Genomic DNA, 26,288 nt, shown 5'->3' with positions numbered 1-26,288 from the left:
GCTGGTTTTGTATTTTATTTTGAGAATTTACTTAGCTTTTGATGCTTTTAACGTTTTATTGTATATCCTTCCTAACTGTGGGGCAGTTTGGCCTGAGGAATGGCATAGGAGCCCCTGAGAGCCCTCTTTGTGCATTCAGTGAACAGAAATGGAGGGTGACACCACAGCAGCAGCCTCCAACCTCATACATTCATTATGGCATTTGCAGAAAACTTCAGCTGCACTGGAGTTCTCCCCCACAGACCATGCATTCGTAGAAAGATTTCTATCATGCTGCAATGCAGCATCTTCACACAGACAAACAGATGTGTCTTCACTGAGCATGTAAAGAATGTCTGTTAAGAACCTTATCATAAAAGCAGATGAGGTGCTTGGTATTTTAAGGAAATGTCCTTGGTGGAATGAACAGATAAAAGTTGCAGTCGCCAAGACCAGGGATGCTTCCAAAAAGCCCTGCAACTAGCCACATTTTCTTGCAAGTCCTAGTCCAAAATGTCCTAAAGCAACCAGTATATACTTCTAGTTCCTCACAGCATTGTGAATACCATTATTACTTCAAATTGACTAGAGAGGATGGTCTATTTGCTGTATACGAACCATAAAAACATCCAGCCAGTTCTCAGCTGAGGAAATTGTTCCACTCATCAGCCTTATGCATTGGCACTCTGGCTACTTATAGAAGGTTACATCTCAGACTCAAGCTTTGCTTGGTATAATGTGTCTTCTTACTAGCTCATAGAGATGAGGACTTTTGAAATCACCATCTGTCAGACAAAAAAATTAAAAAACACCCTTCCCTGCTATTTATATTAAAAAATAATCCTCTGCATTTTTTCATGCTCATGGGATTGAATTCCTCATGGCTTTGGATTGTAGCAGCTATATTCTCACTTTCTGTGGCTATTTTAGTAGTATGTCCTTTGATGGTGTTTCAGGTTGAGTCATCATTAAAAGTCAAAACATTTTTGTGGCCTCATATCAATGGACAGTTACTGTAGTGCACACACTAAAAACATTATCTCTTTGAGCAATGCAGGGTTATATATGTTATTTTGAGCTACACATGTATTTTTTTATTTACTATGTGTGCTTTGTTTATCCATCATAACTTTTAATTACTGTTACACTCTGTCATATCTTTTTTTTTTAAAAGCAACGCCAACACAAGTTGTTTGTTTGCATTAGCTGAAGTGACATAAAACAGACTCTCAGACCTAGACATTTCTTTCAAAATTCCTCTCCCACTTTTGATGTCTTCGCAGAAGTATTTAGACCACTGCCGTCCATCACCTCACAACCTCTTGCAATTGCCTCCAAATGAAATTATCTCCCCTTAATCCAAAAAGGAGGTTGTGGTTATCATAGCTGACCTCCCACTGCTAGGCCCAACTCTCTTGCGGTATTTATTTCAAGCTTTCTTAGCTCTCGTACCTGGAGTGGGAAGGGCCGGGCCGGAGTTTTAACTGGCATATTTTAAAAGTCTTGTCTATTATGTAGTATTTATGAGAGGAAGTAGAGTTGGACATTCCTGCTGCCTGTACGGTGTAAGAACACTATGTACCTTTTGCCACTAGAACATGTAAATGCAGATGGTTATTTAACAGAAGACACACATACCTCATGCCTTTACATCTGAAGGGAGATGCCAGAGGAATGTAAACTTTTATTTGGAGCAAGCCTTCAGGTGGAGGATTGCCATATGCCACACAAGGAAATTCCAGCCTACCCTCTAAAAATTATACTGGGGAGGAAAACTATGAATAGAAAGTTTGTACAGTGTAATGAACATGGCGCAAGTACATCACTAGGGATTGGATGGTGGCATGCAAGACTGAAAACACATACTTTGGATCACATCATGTTTTCAAAATTATACCAAGAAGACAACAAACTAACATTTTAATGTGTCATTGAAGTGTCTGAAATACCTTCAAGGAAGAGGCATTTTATTGTCTGGATAATTTCTTCTTCTTCAAGCATTTCAGAACATAGTGGATGCCTTTTCATAAAGGAATACCCCCCCCCCAGTTAGAATTGTGTTGTGTTGTCCATTCATGGAAACAAACCACATTTTCTCTGAAACGTAACAACTGAGCTGGTTTCATGATTGCAGGCTGAACCATTAATAAACCTTTGGTAAACTTATAGCACTATTCGCCTTTGGTATACTGTCAAGACATAGAATCTAGCCTTTCTGTACATCCTTCACAACTGAATGCTGAGATCAAATTTTGAATTAAAATTGAAAGATTTTATTCACATTTTAAATGTTTAGAATTAATTGCTTCTCTCGGTGAAATGCATTTAAGTATCTTGTTAGACAGACCTTGCTTGCTATCAATCATCTCTTGTGGTATTTTAGAAACAATGAATATGGACTGGTGGCAACCCATCCTGGCTAAGCTCTACACCTACATACATAATACATCTCAAATTCCAGCTGGTTGGAAATTGAACATCATCATGCCACTCTACAAAAAAGGAGATAAAACCCTCCCCCAAAACTACCGCCCCATTAGCTTGCTGGATATCCCCTCCAAACTCTATGCTCGCCATCTGCTCACCAAAATAACAATGCAATGCTTCTCTGAAAGCCAATTCAAACATTTCACCTTCCCACAAGTAGACCACAATGCCTTTGACCACCACTGCCAAAAGAAAACTTTCCATACGACCATCCCCCACATAGGCTATAACATTTGAAAACTGCTCACAGTTTAACTGCTGTTGCTGGTGTAAAGGCAGCTCTTGTAGTTGGGACCATCCCATGGGGATACTGATTCCAGACATTCTGGCCTTTCAGTAGGTCACCACCATGCATAAACATTTTTGGGAGCTTCTGTGGTGAGGGATTGTAGCCTTTGAATTGGTCTTCAAATAATACCATTTGACAAGTTCCCTCGTCTGAGCAGCCAGGCCGATCAAATCTGCTAACAGGTCATAAATATTATCCCGAGCAAAAGAATTGTACTAAAACAGAACTTCCAGAAGAAGAATATCATGACCTGCTGACAGAACAATCACCTCAGATAATTCCCTTTGACGTGAAACTAGGTCAGTTTTCTGGGAACTGTGCTCCCAGAATGAAACTGTGCCATCCCAGTCATTGGTAAGCAGGCGTAAATCATTTGCTTCACAGCTGCTGTACTTGAAGGAATGCTGCTTTTGTGTTTCGCATACATTTATTATTACTTGATATGTATTTCCCCTCAGAAACATATGGGATTCCTGAAGATGATCCAGAATCTCTGACATTGCCTATACAGGTCTGTCCAATTGCAGTTTTATCATTCTGCATGTGGGGGTAGTTTGTGTTTGAGCATATTTCTCTAACTACAGATGGTAGTGATTCAAAATATAAGCCAGCTGATTAACATTTTACACATGCACCACATGCTGTTTGATATTTGCAGAAATGTTGTGTGTATATGAACCTGGTAGCTGTGAGAAAATACACTAAACAAGAAAATCAGCAGCACAACTGACCATTCCAGATGCCTTGGCTCAGTGCCTGGAATAGTGATAGGTACCAAGGAGAAGGTGCAAAATGGAGGCAGGCTGGCAGGGAACTGGTATGAAGGAGGAAAAAGACAGCCTGATAGTCTTCCACATTCTTTTAATAAACTGCCTATGTTGAGCTACAGCAGGCAAGGAAGCACTGGCACACGGGCTGATTTATTTTGATTGCACCCTATTTTATGGTCTTACTACAGTATTTGCATGTTATTGATTGTTTTAATGTTTTGAATTGCGTATTTACATACTTGCATAGTACAGTGGTACCTCGGGTTACATACGCTTCAGGTTACAGACTCTGCTAACCCAGAAATATTACCTCGCGTTAAGAACTTTGCTTCAGGATGAGAACAGAAATCGTGCTCTGGCAGCGCAGCGGCAGTGGGAGGCCCCATTAGCTAAAGTGATGCTTCAGGTTAAGAACAGTTTCAGGTTAAGAACGGACCTCCAGAATGAATTAAGTTCTTAACCCGAGGTACCACTGTACGTGGTTTAGTTTATCTGCTTATCTTTGCTGCCTTGTGAGGATCCCCCCCCCAAAAAATAGGATATAAATTTATTAAACCAATAAAATGAAAGGTATCTTCTAATTTCAATAAGCAATGCAACTAACCATGCCTGAGCATTCCGATCTGTACTGTTAGCACCCCAGCTTGAACTGCTTATGGTTCCTTCCTTCAGAAAGCGGCCCTATGGTGCAGAGAGCAAGGAATCTCCACCTGGCGGTTGAATGGGCTCTTCAAGTCTCATGATGCCTAACACCACGACCCTTATAGGATAAATTAACAAATACTCATAAAGGAAAGTGAGAACCATGTTGGACCCTTGAAACAAGGGAGAAAAAACGCTTCTTCTGTTTGTGTAGGAGGTCTACAGCTGATCCACCTTTCTTTCTTCACGTGGACATATGTGCGCTGTCTCTTTTAGCCCTGGAATCACCCTGGAGGGGAGATGAAGAAGCTCCAGTTTCAGAATTCTGAAACAAGCAATGGAAGACTAAATGTAACTTGCTTGTTGTTCTTCTCTGCAGCACCTCCCCACCACACCCTAATGTCTTTAGAACATCTAGAGCCACTTGGACTTTGGCACTGCACACTTTTCTTGGTCACTTTAGAAATAATAATCAGTTTGAATGCCATTTCCCTGGTCCCAGATTCTGCCAATTAACTCTCTGCGATTTTTTTTTAACATCAGCCACAAATATTTAAAGCTTCCGAGATTTCCCCTTGTAAATAATCCGACCCTCATTTTCAGTCACCGCCTCTCACTCCGTGTACACACAGGAGGAGGAGACAAGGACTTGCTGTGGTTGCCAGGATTCAGGGTTTGCTGTGAAATTTTAACATTCTGTTGTGAGCCATGTTGATATGCCACATGAGCATAAGTCAGGTGGCACTGGTAACAACCTGAACTATTTCACTTGCCTCTGCTAGTGACGCATATGCATTGTACACAACATTTTTTAAAAAATGTATAGATTGGAGTACAGCTCATAGTACTGTAGGACTGTTTGATCACATGCTCATTTGAGGAATGCAAAAAGCTGAAACTAAACCAAGGCATAACCTGACCATCTTTAATGCACTGAAACATATTTGAAGCATTTTGGCCCAGCAGCTAGAAGCTCAATCTTTTTAACACTGATTGCCCCATCAACATCTGTCTTAAAAAAAAATAAAACTCTCTCTCTCTCTCTCTCTCTCTCTCTCTCTCTCCATACCTTAATCTAATATCTAAAATTTGCATATCACATGCTAGCTTTACAACAGCTTCCTGTCTATTAAAGTTTTAATTGGGAATTCTTCAGTAGTGTCACTGTTAGAAACAATGGGCAACAGCCCCAGAAAACATAACTTCCAAATAGGGATGGCTAAGGATGAATAAGGTGAGTTGGGGATTGCTAGCACTGGAAGCAGAAATCTGTTTATCCACGAGCTTGGTACCAGTTCACATGGCTTGCATTTTCAGCTTCCCACATCGCCATGGCAAAGCAAGTGATCTTGGCTCGGACAAATGGTGCTCTGTCGTTTTTTTGGAACTAGTGCATCTTCAGAAAGCAAATGCTGCCAAACAGGACAGTGTCCCTTCAAATTCCATTTCATCTCCTAGATTATAGTGATCTTATTGAGGAGTGCATTTTGCCATGCCAGAAAGAGATTTAGGCATTCACTGACTGGCCACTTGAGTGTTTTTGTGTTTGGGGGATAGTTCTTCCTTTCCCCTACTCTTCTTCACCAGCTCCACTGCTTTTTAGGACAGCAAGACAATTGGCAGAAGAATATTTTCATAAACACCCTTTTCCAGACACTCATCCATCTCTGGAAAATAGTTGTGAAGTGGGCACATCAGACCCACACCTTACACACACACACACACACAGAGAGAGAGAGAGAGAGAGAGAGAGAGAGAGAGAGAGAGAGAGAGAGAGAGAGAGCTTGTTTCTCTCCTCATGGGATGCAATTTCCATTCACGCTGACAGTTTACAGATTACTTGTGGTTTACTGCTGCCATGCCTCTTCTTGTTGTTAGGTAGCTTCATTAGCACTGGAAGAAAAGGACAGTAGCTTCTTGCTCTTTGACCTGGAAACTCTGAAAGATGCAGTCTTGAGAATTCTAGCATTTACTGCTTGAAATTGCTGTAAACTCCCTTTTCAAAAGCTGAGTCCTCATTTCTTCACTCAAAGCAAGGAATTGTGGGGTACTTCTTCCTCAGCATGGGAGTTTAAGCATAACACAAAGGTGCTGAATCTGATCTCTGTGAGACATGGGGGTTAAGTGGCTCCCAGTGGCACACTGAAGTAGCTGAGACTGTGGTAAGGGAGGCCTGTGGCAACAGACATATAGTGTCTCAAAGGACGATGGGCTAAGTGTTTTAAGTGTCCTATGGGGAAGGGAAGGATTGCAGAGGATTGTAGCATGAAGCTTGCATGCCACGCAGTGGCAAGGGCTCTGTTTGCAGTGGAAGGATGCTTACTACAGCATGATTTATATGTATCACAAAATTAATTTGTTCGTCCTTAATTGAAGTTTGTACAGATATAGGCTTGGATCCTAAGATAAGTATATGGAAGAAAGTTCATGGAAAGAAGGGGGGAAATCCTAAACCACCCCCACCACCTCTAAGCTGCCTGTGTCCTCTTAAAAGCCTCTTCAGAGGATATGAGGCTCATCCTGAACTCTGTCTAATGGGCAAGGAGCTTGCTGGGGGAGAGGGAATTACCAAAATGGGGGGGGGAGGCTCTGTTCAGATTTGGGGATTGCACCCCATCCCACACTGTATATAGGACAGCACACCCAACCATGCAGAATTTTTAGGAGGCACAAGGAGAGAAGATGGTGGGAATGTTCTTTCCATTAATTTCATTCTGTTCACTTATTTTTGGAGCTGAGCCATAATAAACAGCTGGGGAGGGAAAGCAAGGGGACACAGGTGAAACTCAAGGATAAGAGGGGTTGGGGGCTGTTTTGATTTGCATGTAACTGTCCCTAAAGGTATGCTTGCACAGGTTTAGTTTGCACATAATACCAAGCCATGGTTTATTAGAGGTACTCTTAAAAGTGTAGCAAATTGTCCATGTCTTGGTTTAGTTGTAATAAGATTTAGCATACCCAGGAAGCAAAATAGTCTTTCCCCCATCTCTTGTAGCTTTAACAGCATATTCCAAAGTATCCCTACTGATTTCTATGGGTTTGATTAAAGCAAGCCATTTGAGCTTTGCTGCCCTGTTGTGTTGCACTGTTTGGCATTTCTCTCAACTCTGAGCCTCAAGCCACCCATGGAGCTAGCTAACAGTGCCGCTGTTTATGATGTATGGGCACTGCTGTTTATGATCTCTTTTCCCTTGCCAGCTCTGAAAGGATGTAGGGATAAATTTGTGGGAAAGATTGTCCATTGTCCATACTTACACATACTTGAATTAATTCCCCATTTTTAATAAGAATAATAATAATAATCTGTTTGAGTCACTATTTGGGATGAAACTTGATTTGTACTGAACTAATTATTTCTCCCAGGATTATCTTAAGAGGAGATGGCTAAAGTGTGACCTGTCTTTGGGTTTTCTTTTTCAGCACCTCCTGCGTCTGGCTGCAGAAACCGACCTACTCCAACACATGAGAAGACTTGCTTCCTGTTCTATGGTACATAAAACTCAGGACATGCTTGGTTTGGAATTGCTCAAAGAGTTTTTAGAATATGACTGTGGGATTCAGCAGGAATGCATCATAGAAGGTCCAAATGTCAGTAAAGTTGTGGAAGAAGCTCAACGGAGGTCTATCGTGGATCATTCTGAGCCATTAAACTCACAACACATCCAGTCAGTAGAGAATTCAGCTGTGCTTCTAAGGTTGTTGAGAAGTTGCCAGGTCAAAGGAGGAGATGCAGCAGCTGTCATCGAGTTCCTTAGAAAGACTCTAGTCAATAAATGGCCTGATGGAGAGAAGGCAACTCAAGAAACTTCCAACAAGGAGCAACAGATTGATGATGGGTGCTGGTTTGTTTTTCAAAGGATATGTCTACCAGAGCCTTTTCAGAAGAACTTGGATAAGGGCAAAAGAGGATTTGAGCAATCCCATTTCAAAGATCTAAGATGTGCAGAAGAACAAGAAAATAAAGGAAATAAACTGTCAACTGTTTTCAACTCCATAATGATGTTACCTAAACTTCTTCGTGAGGAAGAGGAAAAAATGCTGCTCCAGTCTTTACGAAATATGTCCAGAGGAGAGAGAACAGTATATCTCAAACAACATGGTCTTTTGCAGAACAGCCCCCACAAGCCATTCATTCCAGGACTAAGTGAGAGACCTCGTGGTCTTTGGACAGGTAGCTTGCCTTTCAGCCTTTAAAAAAAAAAAATACACACTTTAATCTCACTCCCCCCTTTAAATACCTACAGCAGCATCTGTCATTTGGCAAATTTTGGAGAACTCGGCAAGCCTTTCCTTACCAAAAGGAAGTTGGCAACCATGATGAATGTGCCTTTTAAGGTCAAATCAACCTTGCATTTGTAGTGAACCATTAAAAATCTTACAAAGGCATTTTGTTTAAGGTACTTACATGCTATCTTTCAGGACTAAGCCTCCCAAGGTGGCATCTGTAAGGTAACTTATTTCACATACATAATCGAGCCTCATATACACATAGCAGGAACACTGAGCTCCCAAATGATTCACAGTGCAATCCACTTGGCAATGCTTCCAGTTCAATACCCCGTGACCTTCCTTTTACCTATCCAGTTGGAATGCAAAATCCTGGCATGCAAAGATGGGATTGTTGCTTTGTGCCTGCAAGAGAATAGAAGACATAAATGGCCAGTTAGCAGTCTGAGAAAGAGATGTCACTGCTGTGATCTTACTCTATAGCAGGCTTCCTCAACCTCGGCCCTCCAGATGTTTTTGGCCTACAACTCCCATGATCCCTAGCTGGCAGGACCAGTGGTCAGGGATGCTGGGAATTGTAGTCTCAAAACATCTGGAGGGCCAAGGCTGAGGAAGCCTGCTCTATACTACCAAGTCTGACAAGTCTTTCAAGCCATGTGGACTTTGAGCCTGCAGTGTGCTGAGGCATTTCATGTGTTTGCTGACATCTCTTATGCATAGAATTTTGGCACTGACTACCATCCTGACCATTCAAAATTCCACTTGCACAAATGGGACTGTAACAAAGCATTGCCATGTGGTGTAATGTGGGAACCAGTTATCCAAGCCCTCTTCCAGGAAAATCCATTCCGTTCCTCATTCATTCCCCCATCTGCCATACTCTTCCATTTTACCACCTCTCAACATTGGTCAGCATTCTGTGGTCACTGAGCATGATCATTCTTTATTGGACTATGTTTAGGGTTCCCCCCTGAACTTTTGCTCCTTTAAGTTTTTGGTACTTCTGCAAACCTTGGGGTTTCCTTAGGCATGCTGATATCTCCATCTTGTCAGTGGTGATAAGGATCCACAGTCAAGTAATGAATTCACTCTTTGCAAACACCAAGTATGCATAAACAGATGTTGGTGAACTACAATTTCCATCATCCCTGACCATTGGCCATGCTTGCTAGCAACATCAGGAGGGCCAAAGTTTCCCCACCCCTGGCATAAATGAGAATAGTGTGTTCAGGGGGAAATCCTTTCTCAGTGAGAATTCAATACATGTAGCACGCCCACAGTATAGAAGCCATTACATGTTTTTCCTTGTGTTTTAAGAATGCTGTCGAAAATCCATCTCTCTCCCTCATTTCCATATCTAACAGAGCCTAAAGCCTTTAAAGTACAACACAAGAAAATCTTCACAAGGCCTGTGTCTCCTTTCTCTAACGATCGTATGTACAACATCAAATCTCTGAAGGAAAACTTCCACGTGCATAAGAGTGAGAAAGAGCCAACACAGTTCATCCAGGTCAAGTTACCTCAGGTACAGGAATATTATCTTAAGATCCCCCTGAGTTAAAGTGAGATCTTCTGTAAAAGCAAACAACAGAAGTAGATTGTTTGATTTCATGCCTGAAATTTAAAAAGAAATACATTTCCTTATGTTTTTTTCTATATCTGATTACTTATCAGCATATTATCTGTACATAAAAAAGATTCCCCATATTCAGACATATACAACCCATAGCTTTTAAAAGTTCATTTACATAAGGAGTAGGGAACCTTTTTCTCCTGCAAAGGACTGCATTATCTAACAATAACAACAACAACAACAACAACAACAACAACAACAACAACAAATTTTATTATTTATACCCTGCCCATCTAGCTGGGTTTCCCCAGCCACTCTTAGAGGTAAACTGGCACTTTATTCCAGTGGTGTTGGGATCAGAGCCAGAAGTGGGTGGAGTTTGCCTTATTACATGCCCCTCCTCTTTCTGCAACCTCATCACTTTCTCTAGTTATTTGTACCCCATATCTCCCTCCCAGCCCCTGCTCTCTCCTCCCTCTCTCTCCATGTTTTTCTCTTTCTCTGTGTGTGCCACCCCATCTCTTTGATGCTATAGGTGATGAATGTGACCCAGATCTGACAGAATCTTGTAGGATTTTGGAAAAGCTGCCAGAATTTTTCAGCAAGATTCCAAACATGTGATGCCAAAGAAAATTTGACCTAGATTCTACTTAGATTAATATCGGCGATAGCACTAAGTGCGTGTGTTTTTCTACATGGGCACATTCTTCAAATCACTCAGTGCTGACCTACACTTAATAGCCATAGTCCAGAGAGCAACTTTAGGTACGTTGTAGGGTTTAAGCATGCCCAATGGGATTTTCTGGGGGTTTTGTTATTATTGAAGAGCAGGCCTGCATGCAATATAGTTCACAAACTGCTTCTGAAAGCATCCTTAGTTTCACAAACAATGTGTTCCATAAGGCATGTTGGCTGCTGTTTGAAAAACATAAGCTCAAGCCTTCTTTTGGCACACAGCACTAGTTGTACTGTTCTTTGGATCCTGGCCACTATGTTGAGCAGAAGAAGATGAAGAAGAGAGATGCAAATCAAAGGATTATAACCCCACTCCATAAACATTCCAAGCAAAGCTCGAAAAAACGTTCAGGGAGCATTCAGGGAGCTGGTTCTTTCACTTCTCAGTCCTTGGGGGAATCAAAATATCACATAACATGGATTCTGTTCAGCGTTTTTCGCTCCAACAGACATTTCCTTTGTAGGTGTTTAGGAACCAGCTTACCAGTGGGAAAGAAATAACTCTTTGAAGAGGACTCTGCTTACACAGTTACTTATTCACTTTCAGTTCAACTCATCTTCCCACAAAAATAACAAAGATGGGAATGCATTGAGGTAGGCTGCTTTTCATCCCAGCTGGTGTTGGCAAAACATAGGTATTTTCACCTGATTTCAACAGATTTTTATCTGTCATTTCACTGCTCATGTGGGTGGTCTGTCCTTCTGAGAATATGATGGACACCTAGCTGCTTAAAAAGCCCTCGTGGCTTCAAGAATCAGATACCTTTTTTAAAAAAATGCCCATATTATGCTGTTAACTGTTGGTAGTGTGCCAAGATATCGTTAGAAACTTCCAAGCAGTGATGAATATACTGTAGAGTCCAGATCAACCTCTCCCTGAACAAAAACAAATCGAAAAAATTCTTGTAAATCTCCAGCAAGCCACATCAGTGATGCCCTCACCACATCAAGACCTCATAAACATCTTGCAAACAACATGTGGACCACATTAATTATGCGCGTGTAATATTAGATATCTGAAGCATGCATCCTGTTTCTTTTGCAATGTGCCAGCCATGCTCATGGCATCCAGAAACCACCTGCAAACCACATCAGCTAAAATTAATCATGCAACCTACATAGCTGTGGATTTCCAGCTTATAAGAGACATTTTTGCTAAACAGCAGTTTATCAGTTGGGTGGGTTAGTTTCTGGCTGCAGGTAACAAAAAGTAAAATTTAAATTGATCAGGGAAGCTTGCAGTCTATAACAAGAAGGCATGTCGGTAACAAAAAAAAATGTTTTTCCTAGCAGCATAGTGGAGTAGCACAAAATAGAATTCTATATACATTTGCAATCCAAGAAACTTTCAATTTTCATATGCACATTCAAAATCTGAAGATGTGGCAGGTTCTTTTTCAGCAGCATTCATTTTTATTTATGTTATAAAGTACAGTACTTAAAATTGTTTGGTACAAAATCCATTATTTCAGATGCACATTGAGAAGGACTCAAAGTATTACATGGTATCTTCAACAAAGTGCATGGGAGTTTGATGTTGAGGTATATAAAATAGTAGGTGGATTTCATGAAACAGTTGCTGTTTCAGACTGCCTATCCTTTCCTGATTCTACAGGCCATGGTTCTGCCTGGCTGAACTAACAGGAATGACTGTGGCTGGCTGTGATTTGTGAATATTAGATCTGTCCAACCAGCCTGTTTAACATTCAGGAAAGTGCTGTCTGGAATTACACATAGGTCACCAGTATCACAGATAATGTACACAACAAGTGCCCTGCTGAACTAATTTGGATCATGTCAAACCACTAGACAAGTAGTCCTGCCCTAAAATATCTCCCCGTTAGGAAGTTTATTTTGCTGTGGCTCCTGTCTCGCTCATTAGGTGTTTTGGAAGGAGGTCTAATGTACTACATTATCACTGATGTGGTTTGCATGTGTTTTTCCAGTAATTTTCCCCAACTGTTTGCATTCAGCACTGGATCTGATTGGAGTTCCTTTTTCCTTTACCACAGTGATACTTAGCATGACTAGAGGACTGTAGCCAACACTTTGATTGGTGAATTCCATGGCTTCCCACCCCTCCTAGCCGTGTAATCACCAGACTGTGGGGCGAAACCTCTTATTTATTTGGTACCCTGCTCAAAAATCCAAGATTCCCATGGTTACTCAAAATAGAGAATGCAAACCATCAAAACAAAAGACAAGCCATTAAAGCATAACTGATAAAGCTGTGTTGAAATCAATTGGCCCTTTTTGCCACCTGGCGTCAGACAAACTCCCCTAGAGATAGAACATTCCAGAGCCAAAGTGCCACTACAGAGAAGGCTCTGTCTTCAGGGATTACCTTACTTTCAGGAAAAAGGCAGATCTTAATCCTCCTCCTCTTCCTCCTCCTTTTTTCTTCTTCTTCTTCCCAACCTTTCCCCAACTTTTCTTGTCTGTCTGTCTTCTATGTGGCACACACTTATCCATCTGTCTCTGTTCCTCACAGGCCTTTCCTTTTTCTTCTTCTCTCTGGCTGTCCAATTGGCTTTCTAAAAAATTTTGTGCAAGCTCTGTTCTCTCCCCCCCCCCCCGAATACTTCTGACTCTTTGCTTCCTGTCCTTCTGCCAGTCTAATACACACACTGTTTGTAGTGAGGCTTCCTTCAGTACAAGCCCAGGAACTAAGCGATGCCTTAGATGGGAGGGGGCTTGGTAAGAATATGGAAGATAATTGTTTGTTTGTTTGTTTTTACTGAATTTATATACCCCCATACCCAGAGATCTCAGGGTGGTTCAATATTAAGCTCTACTTTTGCAGATGAGCCACAGATCTGCAAATCTGGTACAAAACCTTGTCGAGAGATCCACACTTCTTTATGCATGATTTGTTTTTGAAATATTTGTTGCTGCTCTCAGTGGCTTAAAGTATATGAGAAAATAATGTGGATAGTAATAGGTCTGGCTGTCTCAATTCACTGGGCATTCAGTTCTGGTTTGGGAACTATTTTTGGAAGCCAAATGTCCAGTGGGGCTTCCGTGGCTTCTGGTTGGCTGCAGGAGCTTCCACCACCCAATCAGAAGCCGCACTTTGGTTTTCGAACGTTTTGAAAGTCAAATGGACTTCCAGAACGTATTCCGTTTGACTTCCAAGGTACGACTGTATCGTAAAACAAATTGCAGGATACTTATTGTTTTGGATTAAAAACCCAACACTGAAGAAGAAGAAGAGTTTGGATTTGATATCCCGCTTTATCACTACCCTAAGGAGTCTTAAAGTGGCTAATATTCTCCTTTCCCTTTGTCCCCTACAACAAACACTCTGTGAGGTGAGTGAGGCTGAGAGACTTCAGAGAAGTGTGACTAGCCCAAGGTCACCCAGCAGCTGCATATGGAGGAGCGGGGAAGCGAACCCGGTTCACCAGATTACGAGTCCACCACTCTTAACCACTACACCACACTGGCTCTCACTGGAAACTCAGTGAGTGCGCAGTAAATGGTGGTGTGACCGCAGCCTCATAAAGACTATCCAACCCCAATATTGCAAGGTCTCTGTAAAACAAATGTAGTCTTTAGCTAATTATGATGTTCCTCTTCCATTGCTAAAGCAAATGTTTGAAACTAGAGTTTGAAGTTCTTATTGTCTCACTCAACTAAGTATCAAATACAAAAACTTGCTACCCTCATAAATAAGTGTATAGGATTGACTACCATCTTCTGGGATACCACAGTGTCCTGTACAATGATATTACATTGCCACTGTAAGTAGATATATTGGTCTAAATGTTTTAATACTGGATTGTAAACTGAAGATAAGTGCTCCCGCCTTTCATCTATCAAATTTCCTGCTGTTGTTGGAAGGTAATGGATGCTGGAATATTAATGGGCTGTGCTTGCGTGAACATGGAAAAAGGATCCTCCCTTTTTGGTATTTCAGTAATTACCCCGTGTACTCTGCCATATTCTATGCTGTACCCACTGTGGGAACTATTGTGTTGACCCAAATACTTCAAATGCTTTAGTTAGTTCTCTGATTTCATGTTTGGCAGAACAAACTGGATAAAATTCTTCTTTCATTTCTTCACTACAGTTTGAAAGTGTGCTTTCCCTGTTTTTAGAAACATAATACCTGTGCCAGGGTCCCAATGTGTCTATTCCTTCCAAAACATCTTAGCCCAGTTCTATCTGATAGGGAGGTATTTTTGGTTCTATACAGGTTTTAAAGAAGATGTTGCAGCATTTCAAGATTCACATCTCACTGTACAAAATCCTTTGCTCCACTTTGGAGGCCATCCTGTGCTTTAAAGGATATTCCCCCTCCTTTTATGAGTTTATTTCTTGATAGAAGACCACCATGCCATCCTGCTCTATACACTGGAACGCAGTAGGTCATTTAAAAGAGAGAGGGGTGGGGTTAATCACAGGACTGCCTAGAACCATGCAGAATTTAGCTGAAAACTTTGATACCCCACAATCTTCAGTGTATATCGACTGTTAAAGGAAAAGCATTCCATAAAAGCTCAGAGGAAGTTCAGTTATCTTTGTTATTCACCCTGTTTTCCAGGATTGAGTCCTGGCGGACAAAGCATTTTACCGGTGAACCTGGCTCAGATTATGGGCCTGATGTTCTGCACCTGACTATTCAGGGAAAACTCTTAGGTTCACCCTGCTATACTAATCAGAATTTAATATTCTATAAAATTTTGCTTTCCATTCTAAAATCCATTCTTCCCGCCCTCTGTCATTTATCAGATTTGTGGCTGAGAGTGTCTGCAAATTGCTAGATATACACACTGCTCATTTATGCCTCTATATTGCATGATAATATGGAAAAACCTGTTCCAAAATCATTTCAGGCAGTGTTACACTTGAGTGCCTGGTCCCTGAAGTCTAGCTTCCCTTTGTTGTTGTTGTTTAGTCATTTAGTCATGTCCGACTCTTCGTGACCCCATGGACCAGAGCACGCCAGGCACTTCTGTCTTCCTCTGCGTCCCGCAGTTTGGTCAAATTCATGTTGGTAGTTTCAGGAACATTGTCCAACCATCTCATCCTCTGTCGTCCCCTTCTCCTTGTGCCCTCCATCTTTCCCAACATCAGGGTCTTTTCCAGGGAGTCTTCTCTTCTCATGAGGTGGCCAAAGTATTGGAGCCTCAGCTTCACGATCTGTCCTTCCAGTGAGCACTCAGGGCTGATTTCCTTAAGAATGGAGAGGTTTGATCTTCTTGCAGTCCATGGGACTCTCAAGAGTCTCCTCCAGCACCATAATTCAAAAGCATCAATTCTTTGGCAGTCAGTCTTCTTTATGGTCCAGCTCTCACTTCCATATTTACCACTGATGTGGCCTCCATTGCAAAGTTCACTACTATGTTTTCTACAGGCTTCTGTATATATTTCTCAATTTCATAAAATTTTAAAGCAATGGTTCCCCAACTTCCCCTACCCCCTTGGCCATTTCAAAGTTGCTGATGGTCTTGGAGACTGTGATGTGCTCTGCTAAATGCTGTAAAGTTTTTTTAATTCTATTTTTACAGATGTGCCACAAAATACCTGAACAAAGCTCGTGGACCACAATTTGGTAACCTCTGGGCTAAAACTTTGTTAGCTAACATTATGCCCTCCAGATGCTGTAATTCTCATCAGCCCCAGTTAGCATGGCCAATGGTCAGCGATGATGGGAGTTGTAGTCCAGCAACATCTTGAGGGCGCCATATTGGCTACTCCTGATCTATAGGCAGAATAGCAATGGGAAAACACCGAACAGCATTTGAGCCAGTGCTCTTGCAAGGAACTGATTAAAACTATTTTTTATTATGTTGCATATGACCAGCTCACTGCTGCTAAGCTTTGGCATGAGAAACTGATTAAAGAGAGGTTTGTTTCTTTTCTTTTTTTACATCAGTTATAGTTTTTAATAGTTTCCCACCGAGAAATTTATTAGCACCATAATAGCGGAAGCATTTTGTGGTAATGGAGGACAAAACATGAAAAGAAAATAACGTGAAAACGAGCCAACAAGTTTCTTTAGGATGATTAGTCACAAACAATAGTGACCATGCTTTCATTCCACCTCCCTCCACCGAACGCAGCTGTGAGCAGAATTAGTGATTGTTCTTTCAAAGTTCTGTGGAATTGTAAAAAGTGACAAAGTTGTTGCACTTGTTTGGAAGGCAATCAGAAGGAAAATGGACGACACATTGCTACCATGTGTCTAAATCTAATCCAAGTTTCAGCTTAAGCTATTGCCAGTTAAAAGATTAATGCAAATTCTGCAAAACAGAAATTGTCCTTAAAATGTATACTGGAGTCTTGCATTGCTTGGCTTTAGGTTCATTTTTCTACTTCAGCTTCTATGTACTTTCAGATATTTAAAATATAGAGCAGGTTGCTTTTTTAAAAATGTGACTGCAATTAAGATAGCTATATCTGAGTTTCATGCATTCAGGTGATGGTGTAAGAAGACAGATTCTTTAAAAGAGCAAAGTGTATCAAGAGCATGCACATGGTTTTATTAAAAAAACCTTTTATCATCTACACTTAATTTGTAATTATTTCACAATTCTTATCTATTATACACCAACAGACAGCACAACTGCTGGAAGATAACATTTGATGTTCTCAGTATGGCATATTAACATGCAACCTGAATTTGTTATATTGCTGCAGGTCACCCCAATCTCCAAGCAGGGTGAGATTTCAGGGATTCCAGGGTTTGGTTTCCTTGGAATAAGGGATAGCAGAGACTGTGGTGTCTTTAGGATATATGGTTTATTTACAAAACCTGACCCTGTGATGGAGGGTTTTGGTTCTTATTTTTACATTGTAATTTATATTGTTTTTTTATATTGTAATTTTGTTTTGCGAACCTCCTTGAGATCTATGCATATAGGTCTGAAACCCCTTGAGTTATCCTCTTAAAATACCCATGATTCTCAGATTCCATGATATGGTCACATCCAGAAGGTGTGGAAGTAATCTAGTTTTACTAGTTTGCAGCCAGTTGTTATTTGAAATCACCAGTCTCTGAAGATGAACTCAGCCACTGGTCAGGGCCCATCCTTCTCCTACATCAGGGTGGTTTCCCCAGTAACTGTCAGAGACTTCATCCCCACAAAATCCCTTGGTGCATTGGAAGGAAGACCATTTTATGTGCCCGCATATACAGGCACCCAGCCCTGCAGCTTAATGCATCTTCGTTTTGCTGACACAGCATTTAGCGTTCCCTGAGGGACTGACCTAAGGACAAAAGCACTATTGAAGCACTTCAGACTTCATGCTTCACCAGCCCTTCTCTCAATGGATAATCTCATCATTTTGAGTCAAGGTCTGCATTTCTGATTTAGCAGAGCAGTTCGCGAACTATTTCAGTGCTCTCTTTCAGTATTCCACCCAGTGTTCAGGTGAAAAATATGTCAGGAGGAAACATAAAATTCAAAATTTTGTAGCATTTTAGCATTTAAATGTTCACATTTTGCTTTTGAAGTCTGCCTTCCAAGAAAACCAACAACAATAGCAGCATACAAACCTAATTCTTAACTCTTGTTGAAGAATATAAAGATAATGGTACTCAGGAAATATGTTCATATATTTACTTGGACTGCTTAGTTAATGTAGAATAATGGACACCAGGTGGAGACAGGCACTTCATTGTTGCAGTTTGTGTTTCTTCTTGTGAATTGACGCTTCTGTTAACTAAATACCTTGAGCTAATCTTGTGAATAGGCAAGAGAACATTAACATTTGAAGGACTTGTTCCTTCTGCATCATCTCAACTCTGAAGTGTTCATGTGAGTTATCAGAGGTGGGTAATCTGAAAGCTGCTCCTAACCAAAATTATCCAGAAAAAGCTAAATCTCTCTACTCCCCACCCACACATGGCAATTGGTGATTAAACTGTATTCAAATGCTGTTAAATAGTATAGAAGTAGATCTGTTAGACTGCTCAATGTTCACTTTTTGTTCCACTTTTTATGCTGATTCATAGGCACCAAATGTCATTTGACAGAAAACAACACTGATAAAGTACCAAGGTCAAGAGATGATGAATTTGATAAATATTGTGGCATGTAAAAGAAAGGCTTCTTCTCCTTGTCCTTCCCTCTCAATGGTGCTCACATCCCAGGAGGCTAACACCGCTTTTGTGTTGGCCCTCTTAGGCAGGCCAGATCGGGCCAGACCAAAGGCCCAGGAGCTCACAGGGGGCCACCACCCAGGGCCCCACCCCGCCTCACCACAGCACCACGAGCCACTAGGCACACTCCTTGCTAACCTGATGCATTAAGTGGTGCAGGAAGGTGTATGGTGCTGCTGCTCTTAAATGAGAGCGATTCAGCTCCTGAGAAATGGGCTCCTAGGGTAAGATTTACCCAACACACAATGTCCCCTGGATGATGGGCAACGTGATCCCAGGCAACCACTGTGCAAGGGAGCTGAGTCTCTCCCTTCCCTAGAGCACCACCACCAGATGCCTTCACACCAAACCAGGTGTGCAGGAGCGAACAAACTCATTTAAGAACACTTACACTGAGGGCTGGGCAGAAGCAATGGAGGCAGCAGCTTTTACCCAGTCTACACATCCCCTTTATTTCCTTCCTCATGCTATGAAGGGGACTCTTTGAGGTGAAACAGAGAAAGTCCAGTGGGCTCTTCTCTTTTCTGCACCCCGTCCATGGCACCTTCTTAAAAATTTGGATAAATCCCTTTCCTCCCTAAGACTCCATTGCAGAGATGGGGCTTGGCTTGGATTTGTTTACACATTTGGGTCCTTCCCAGGCCCAGCCCTATGCATATTTTCACTTTTCCGGAGCAGAGCCTTTGGATTTTCCAGTGGTGGCTGTTTACTGGGGGAGATGTATGACTCCACCCACTCACTCTGCCCCACCAGTCAAAACCATACATGACCAAATTTCCATTCTATTCTATACTACTTTTCGAAAAGAGTTTTGAAGAGTTGAATTGTGTTCAGGCCATTTGACTGCACCTTAGCTACTATTAGTTCCGCTGAGGTATATTTGAGCATGCAGGGCAGATAGCAAAAATGAGCTGGTAAGCATCCTCCAAAAACAAGGAGTTTGGCTGGCCAGCTTCTCAGCACTATTCTAGGCTTGTAAAGTTGGCACAGAGTGCTACTTGTTCCTCTGCACTGGGGGCTCTGGGGTTTTAGAGCTATTGAGCTTTCTGTAGGGATAACATTTCAGTACGTGTCCTAAATGCTCTGCATATAAACAAGAGGGCCCCAATAAGGAGTAACTTGTGAGTCATTGAAAGCCGAAACCAAACTTAAGAAAAGCTATTTTGTTTTCTTAAGGAGGGATTTTTTTAGAGAGAGAAAAGAAAGTACAATTACACACTTGAGCTATTTGGCAGGTTTGTAGAGACAGGCACGGCTTGCAAATTAGAAAACCTTCTCCTCCCTACAGGAGTGCGTCATTGACTTGAAGAACTGTTATAGAAGCAGTTTCTAAACTAGTCCTGTTTGCTAGCCACAGAAACTTTATATATATATATAATATAAACAGGCTCTTTTGCATGAGGCAGATGCCTGCAAATTTGCTATTAACTGACCTCTGATCCCTAGGAAATTGGGTCATTCTGTGTACTTGATAAAAGATATCTCAACTGTGAAGTAATGGTACTGGGTAAACACCAGATAATGTTGGCCTTTCCTAGAGGAAAAAACATTAACTGCTTAAAATTACTGTACCATAACACTCCACCTTTACTTCTGTGCTACTGACTGTCAAACTTTGGGATTGTTGAAATATATACAATAATAATAGTAATTTGAGTTGTGTGACTCAAATAAGGTCTACTAGACCCAATTTTTTAGAGTAATGTGAACTTCTGGGACCCCTTCAGGATTAGGGGCCCCAAAGCTGAAGCTTCATTAGTTTCACAGTATTGTTATTATTATTTCCTGAATTTATATACCGCCCTATACCTGGGGGTCTCAGGGCGGTTCACAGAATAAAATCAAGATATAAAATCACAAAAGACCTAATAAAAATAAAAACAACAACCCAATAGCTCTCCCCCAACACATTTTAAAAGGGCATAGGAGGTAAATCGGATCAACCAAGGCCTGGTTGAAAAGGAACGTTTTGCCTGGCACCTAAAGGTGTATAATGAAGGCACCAGGTGAACTTCCCTGGGGAGAGCATTCCACAGACAGGGAGCCACTGCAGAGAAGGCCTTGTTCTCGTGTTGCCACCCTCTGGACCTTTCGAGGAGGAGGCACACGGAGGGCCTCAGAAGATGATCTCAGGGTAGGTTCATATGGAAAGAGGCGGTCCTTGAGGTATTGTGGTCCTGAGCCGTTTAAGGCTTAATGGGTCAAAACCAGCATTTTGTATTAAGCCTGGAAACTAATTGGTAGCCAGTGCAGTCGGACCCGGATCGGTGTATTATGCTCAAACCGTGAGCAACCTGGCTGCTGAATTCTGCACTAGCTGAAGTTTCCGAACCATGTTCAGAGGCAGCCCTATGTAGAACACATTGCAGTAATCTAACCTTGAGGTTACCAGAGCATAGACAACAGTAGTTAGGCTATCCCTGTCCAGATAGGGGCATAGCTGGGCCACCGAAGCTGATGGAAGGCACTCCGAGCCAGTGAGGCCACCTGAGCCTCGAGTGACAGCAAAGGATCCAGGAGTACTCTCAAGCTATGAACCTTCTCCTTCAAGGGAAGTGTAACCCCATCAAGAGTAGATCCATCCCTGTGCATAGTCAGATTAACCAAAAACACCAACCCATCAGTGGCCTGTCAAGGGAATTGGATCCACTGTGCTAGATTTCCAACAGGTGGATTGCTATTGTGTAGCAGGAGAAAGAAGGGTGAAGCAGAGGGGAAGTTGGCACAGTGTTAACTTATTCCAGATGTTCCTTTCATTTCAACAATTGTAAGTAAGAAGTGGATTGGAAGCACCTAAAAATATTCCCCCGCCCCACCTGCCACCCAAAAAATCCCAACATTATGCTTCTTATTTCACAATGTAATAGACATGAAACATAAAAGAAAAATGAATGGCATGGGAAGAGGAAAACAAAAGTTACAGAAAAGTTACAGAATTGATACTCTAGTCACCAAATGGAATGGCTGCTGAGAAGATAGTTGTGCAGGAGGAAAAGCTAACCAGCAGCTGACTTCATTCAACCCCATGGCTTCGCTATCTTTCTTTAGCCTCTCACAGGAGAGACTTGCTACAGTGCTACTAATGTAGCTGATTGGATGGCATACAAAACCCAGACAACATTTGACGTACAGTGGTACCTCAGGTTACATATGCTTCAGGTTACAGACTCCGCTAACCCAGAAATAGTACCTCGGGTTAAGAACTTTGCTTCAGGATGAGAACAGAAATCGTGCTCCGGCGGCGCAGCAGCAGCAGGAGGCCCCATTAGCTAAAGTGGTGCTTCAGGTTAAGAACAGTTCCAGGTTAAGAACGGACCTCCGGAACGAATTAAGTACTTAACCCGAGGTACCACTGTATATTGTTTCTAGGATGCTTGTGCTGTTAAAAAGAGCTTAAAATGAGGCCTTTTGTTTTTAGTGTAGGTGTTCTTTCTTTTCCCCCCTCCCTCCTTCGTCTGGGTGGCTGTCTCACATTTAAGCCAAAATCTTAAGTACAGTATGCCCTGTACATGTAGCTTCACCTTTTCCTATTAGTTCAAATATTTTACTGTACTAGTTCATTTTAGTCAGAAACCGCTTTTCAGTTCGGAAAGGAGAGACAGGAAAACAAAATATCCTTTTAAGGTGGGTGGCACCTGCATGCTGCATCTCATTGGAGCGTCTTAAAAGGCAACAGTGGATGAGGTTGGTGGCGTCAGCAGTGTCTCTGCTGAACATGTCATAGAAGAGGGGTTTTTTTATGTCCAGCATGCAATTAGGGTTAGGTAAAGGAAGTTGAGCAATCATGCAATGGCCACTGTTATATAACTCACTAGGCTGTGCCCGGGGAACAGAGTTGTAACTTAATATTGCCACAGAAAATGCACTGCCGCAGCCAAGGGTCAATAGCTATTTCCATTATAAACTCTGTCTTGCAGTTAATTTATAAACCAGACCTTTATATTATGTCAGGCAAAGACTTGGCGTAGGGTTGAAGGAGGCATACTTTTTAAAAAATACTTTCAGACTTTTTTTTTTTAAAAAAATCTCAATTTCTTAAATTAGACCATTTTAAAGAGCAAGAAGAACGTCAGTGGTTCATGGCATTTTTTTCATGAACAGCTTTGGGATTAAATTGTGTTTTCTTGGCCGCTTTTGTCCCATAGAGCTAAATATGTGAGAAGTAGATATTCCAATGACAGCCATATCCTGAGAATAACTCTACAGTACCAAATGGCTGCCCGGTACCTGTCTTCCACATTCCCAAGCAATGTGGTGTGAGCACTGATATGCAGAAATCACATATGGTGTGGTCCATCTGGACTGTACCACTTAAGGTTGAAGTCTGGAACTTCATATTAGAATGCTTCGTCATGTAAAAATACTCTCTATGTAGCTATTCTATAGCCCTTATGTAGCTACTCTGCTCAAGTGTAAATCTTGCACACAAGTGGGAAGAACAGGGACAAATGCGCTAAGCTTTGTCCTCTATTCCTTCCAACTCATAGAGGGTGACAGCCTGAAGTGGGGAACCTCCAGTACTGGTGAAAGCTCCTCATGCTACTGGTGATTGCCCTCCAGGAGTTGGTGGGCAATGGGATATTGAGCTCAGTGTGCTCATCTCCACTCTCCCTGGTCATGTGCAGGCTTTACAAATGAGCAGAATGTCTGCATCACACTCTGGATATCCTATTTTTCTCCTAGAGGGAAACTTTAAATAATGGAGGGATATTCAACATATGATCCACTCCTAGGCTGAAGTGATACTGTTTAGGAGAGGCTGCACCTTGTGCTATTTGAATGTGTCAAGGGATCTGAATCTCTTGCTGAAAATGACCGCCAATTTCCATTGTACGTATTTATCCCCAAACTCAGGAAGCTGCCTTATATTGAGTCAGACCATTGGTTCATAAAGCTCTATATTGTCTACACTGACTGGCAGGGGCTCTCCAGGGTTTCAGACAGGAAGCACTCCCAGATGTACCAGGAGATGCCTGGGATTGAACCTTGGACCCTCTGCATGCAAAACAGAGATTCTTCCACTGCACCACAGCCCTTTCCAAATGTTCACCTGTGAATGTGTGCATATAAGAATGAAGCATTCTTCCTGGTGCTCATAATGGAAAGCTAACTACAAAAATATCTGCTCATCTCTCTAATCTGATGCTACAGTATTCACTAAATTCTACAGACCGCCTTGTACAATAAGTCCGCTCACCCTTCTGGTGTGGTGGTGTTGCAGGACAGCAGAGGCTCCACTGGGGACCCCGACAAGGGAATCTTAGCTTCAGTGCCCTTTCCTGTTGGGTGGTGTGGGCGTAAGCCCATGCAGCCTATCAGGAACCAGATCCTGGCCTGAATTGGCCAATGGGGATGCAGGCATGGACAATTGCCTGGGCCAGGGGGTGGAACTGATGGAGTGGGAAGGCTTTCCTCACATCCACTCCCTGGCCATTTAAACAGCCCTCGCCTTGAAGGTGGGCTACAGTATTCATAAATTGTACAGACCTCCTTGTACAATAACATGGGCTATAGGTCGACAGGTGAAGAGTTAGCAGCACTTTGGAAACAGGCACAATAGAGTGTTTAACATATAAAGCCTCTGTCCTTGATTCATGTTGATCCTTTCTCAAAATATAACAGTGTGTTTGTTGTTCAGTTGTTTATCTGAATTTGCTCAGTTGTTTATCTGAATTTACTACATCCATGTACCATATATTATTATCAGACCTTAAAACATGAAAAGAGAGAAACACTTCACAAAATTGACCCTCAGACACTTGGGTGGTAATTGGCATGAAGTGAAAGGAATTTTGTCAAATACTGTAATCTTTTGGCCTGATGAAGAGCAGTTCATTTGTTTTTTGTTCCTGTTCCAGCATAGTATAACATTATTGAAGATGACTTCATAGGTCAAACTGCACTAAGAAACAAAACTTGAATTTAGCATTAAAATCTTTAACTTGACAGTCAATTATGTTTATTAGCGTCGCTCCATTCCAATTTCTTAAATTTTTCTGCCTGACTTAATCCCATCCTGAAGTTGACTAATTTAACATCCACATCATACACTGAAAGCATATGGCTTTCCCAAAAGAATTCTGGGAACTGTAGTTCATTCCGGGTTATGGGTGTAATTATGCATTATCAACTAAATATCTGACACATGGCTCCTTAAAAAAAATGAGCTATGACCCAGGACATCAGTACTCGGAAAGGTGTGACCTGGCTGGAGGATTTAATTTCTAATTTGTCCATGCTCCCAGGCATTATCAATAATGAAGTTTAATTTATCATTATCTCTGAAGTGAGTTCTTAAATAAACAGCAGAAGGCAATACACGGAGTGCTGTAGCTCTGTGTAGGGCAAACTACAGCTCACAGGATTCTTTGGGAAAAGCAGCATGTGCTTTTAGGGTATGGTGTAGTGAATTTGATGAATAGTTTGAAAATCAGCTCTGCTTTATCACAAAGAGGACTTGCACAAGGAACTGATTAATTCTCTTATTGAAATAATGTGGTTTCCAAGAGTACATACAGTATGTCTTGACTATGTAGGACCAAATCAGGACTTAGTAGTGGTTTTGTCTTATTTTAAGATCGGTATACAACATGTGTCATTCAGAATGCTGGCATTAGAAATGCTCATGTCATTCAGACATATTCTTGGCACAACAGTGATTAAGGGAAAATATTAATTTTCTTATAATGGCTTCTTCATTCTCCAGGCTTTAAGTGTAGCAGGAAACATCACTGGAGCACACAGTTTCACTAATACCCTAGCGTGTGTGGCTTTTTTCATTCATGTAAAATGCATTCCTTAAAAGGATACCATATGTTTACACCAAAGTATCTGTTTGCAGTTGAAGACCATTCATTTGCCCCCTATTGAACCAAATTATTTTAAACACAAACCAAGCTCTTAATGATCAAAAGATTCTATAGTTACTTTTAATGATCCTGGAAATCTCGAAGTATGGTGTATGTGCCTGTGATATTTCCTGCTTTGATAAATGCCTAGAGAGAAAAGGGGAATTTCCAGAAAAAGTTATGTTCTAAAACAGCTCCGGACTTTTTTTTTTTCTATTCTGTATTCATGTTGACTAGCTTAAATCTCCCACATTGAAACAAAAAACCTGAAACCAACCAAAGATTTGAGGTTTCCCCAGAATGTCATATATGCTTATCAAGTAGTTAAGATGAGTACTGAGGAAAAAAGCTTGCAATGTATGCTCATTACAGTTATGTTTTTGAATTTTCCCAGTATGTTAATCCTACAACCAGCTTTAAGATTTCATAATGTCTCTCTGTGAAATGAAAATTAGGCCAGTGATGGTATGAGTGAAACACTTCTAAGTCTTAATGGTACACAGATTTTGGATGGTGTTTGCTCATTGTGATCATAGGGCTGGATGCTACAATTACCTGTTCAGTAGTGTATTGCACATGTAAGGATTTGTTTGTTCACTTTAGTAGATCTGTGTGCAACAATTCTTTC

The 26,288-nt window shown here is 41.4% G+C and overlaps 1 protein-coding gene across 1 annotated transcript in view; it reads left to right on the top strand.

Moving 5' to 3' along the window:
* The window catches only part of LOC309338620 (uncharacterized protein), a gene marked incomplete at its 5' end in the record, with an annotated part of 131,770 nt that overhangs the window by 23,686 nt on the left and 81,796 nt on the right, over positions 1–26,288 (top strand). The window contains 3 exons of the mRNA XM_081855940.1: positions 3,214–3,266; positions 7,588–8,338; positions 9,759–9,919. Coding sequence (XP_081712066.1) covers positions 3,214–3,266; positions 7,588–8,338; positions 9,759–9,919 — 965 coding nt within the window. The remainder of the gene's footprint in view (positions 1–3,213; positions 3,267–7,587; positions 8,339–9,758; positions 9,920–26,288) is intronic.

Source organism: Podarcis erhardii (genome assembly GCF_964252035.2).
Source record: "Podarcis erhardii genome assembly, chromosome: 3".
Taxonomy (NCBI): Eukaryota; Metazoa; Chordata; class Lepidosauria; order Squamata; family Lacertidae; genus Podarcis; species Podarcis erhardii.
Note: the sequence above shows the minus strand (reverse complement) of the source record. Positions and strands in the feature narration are given on the sequence as shown.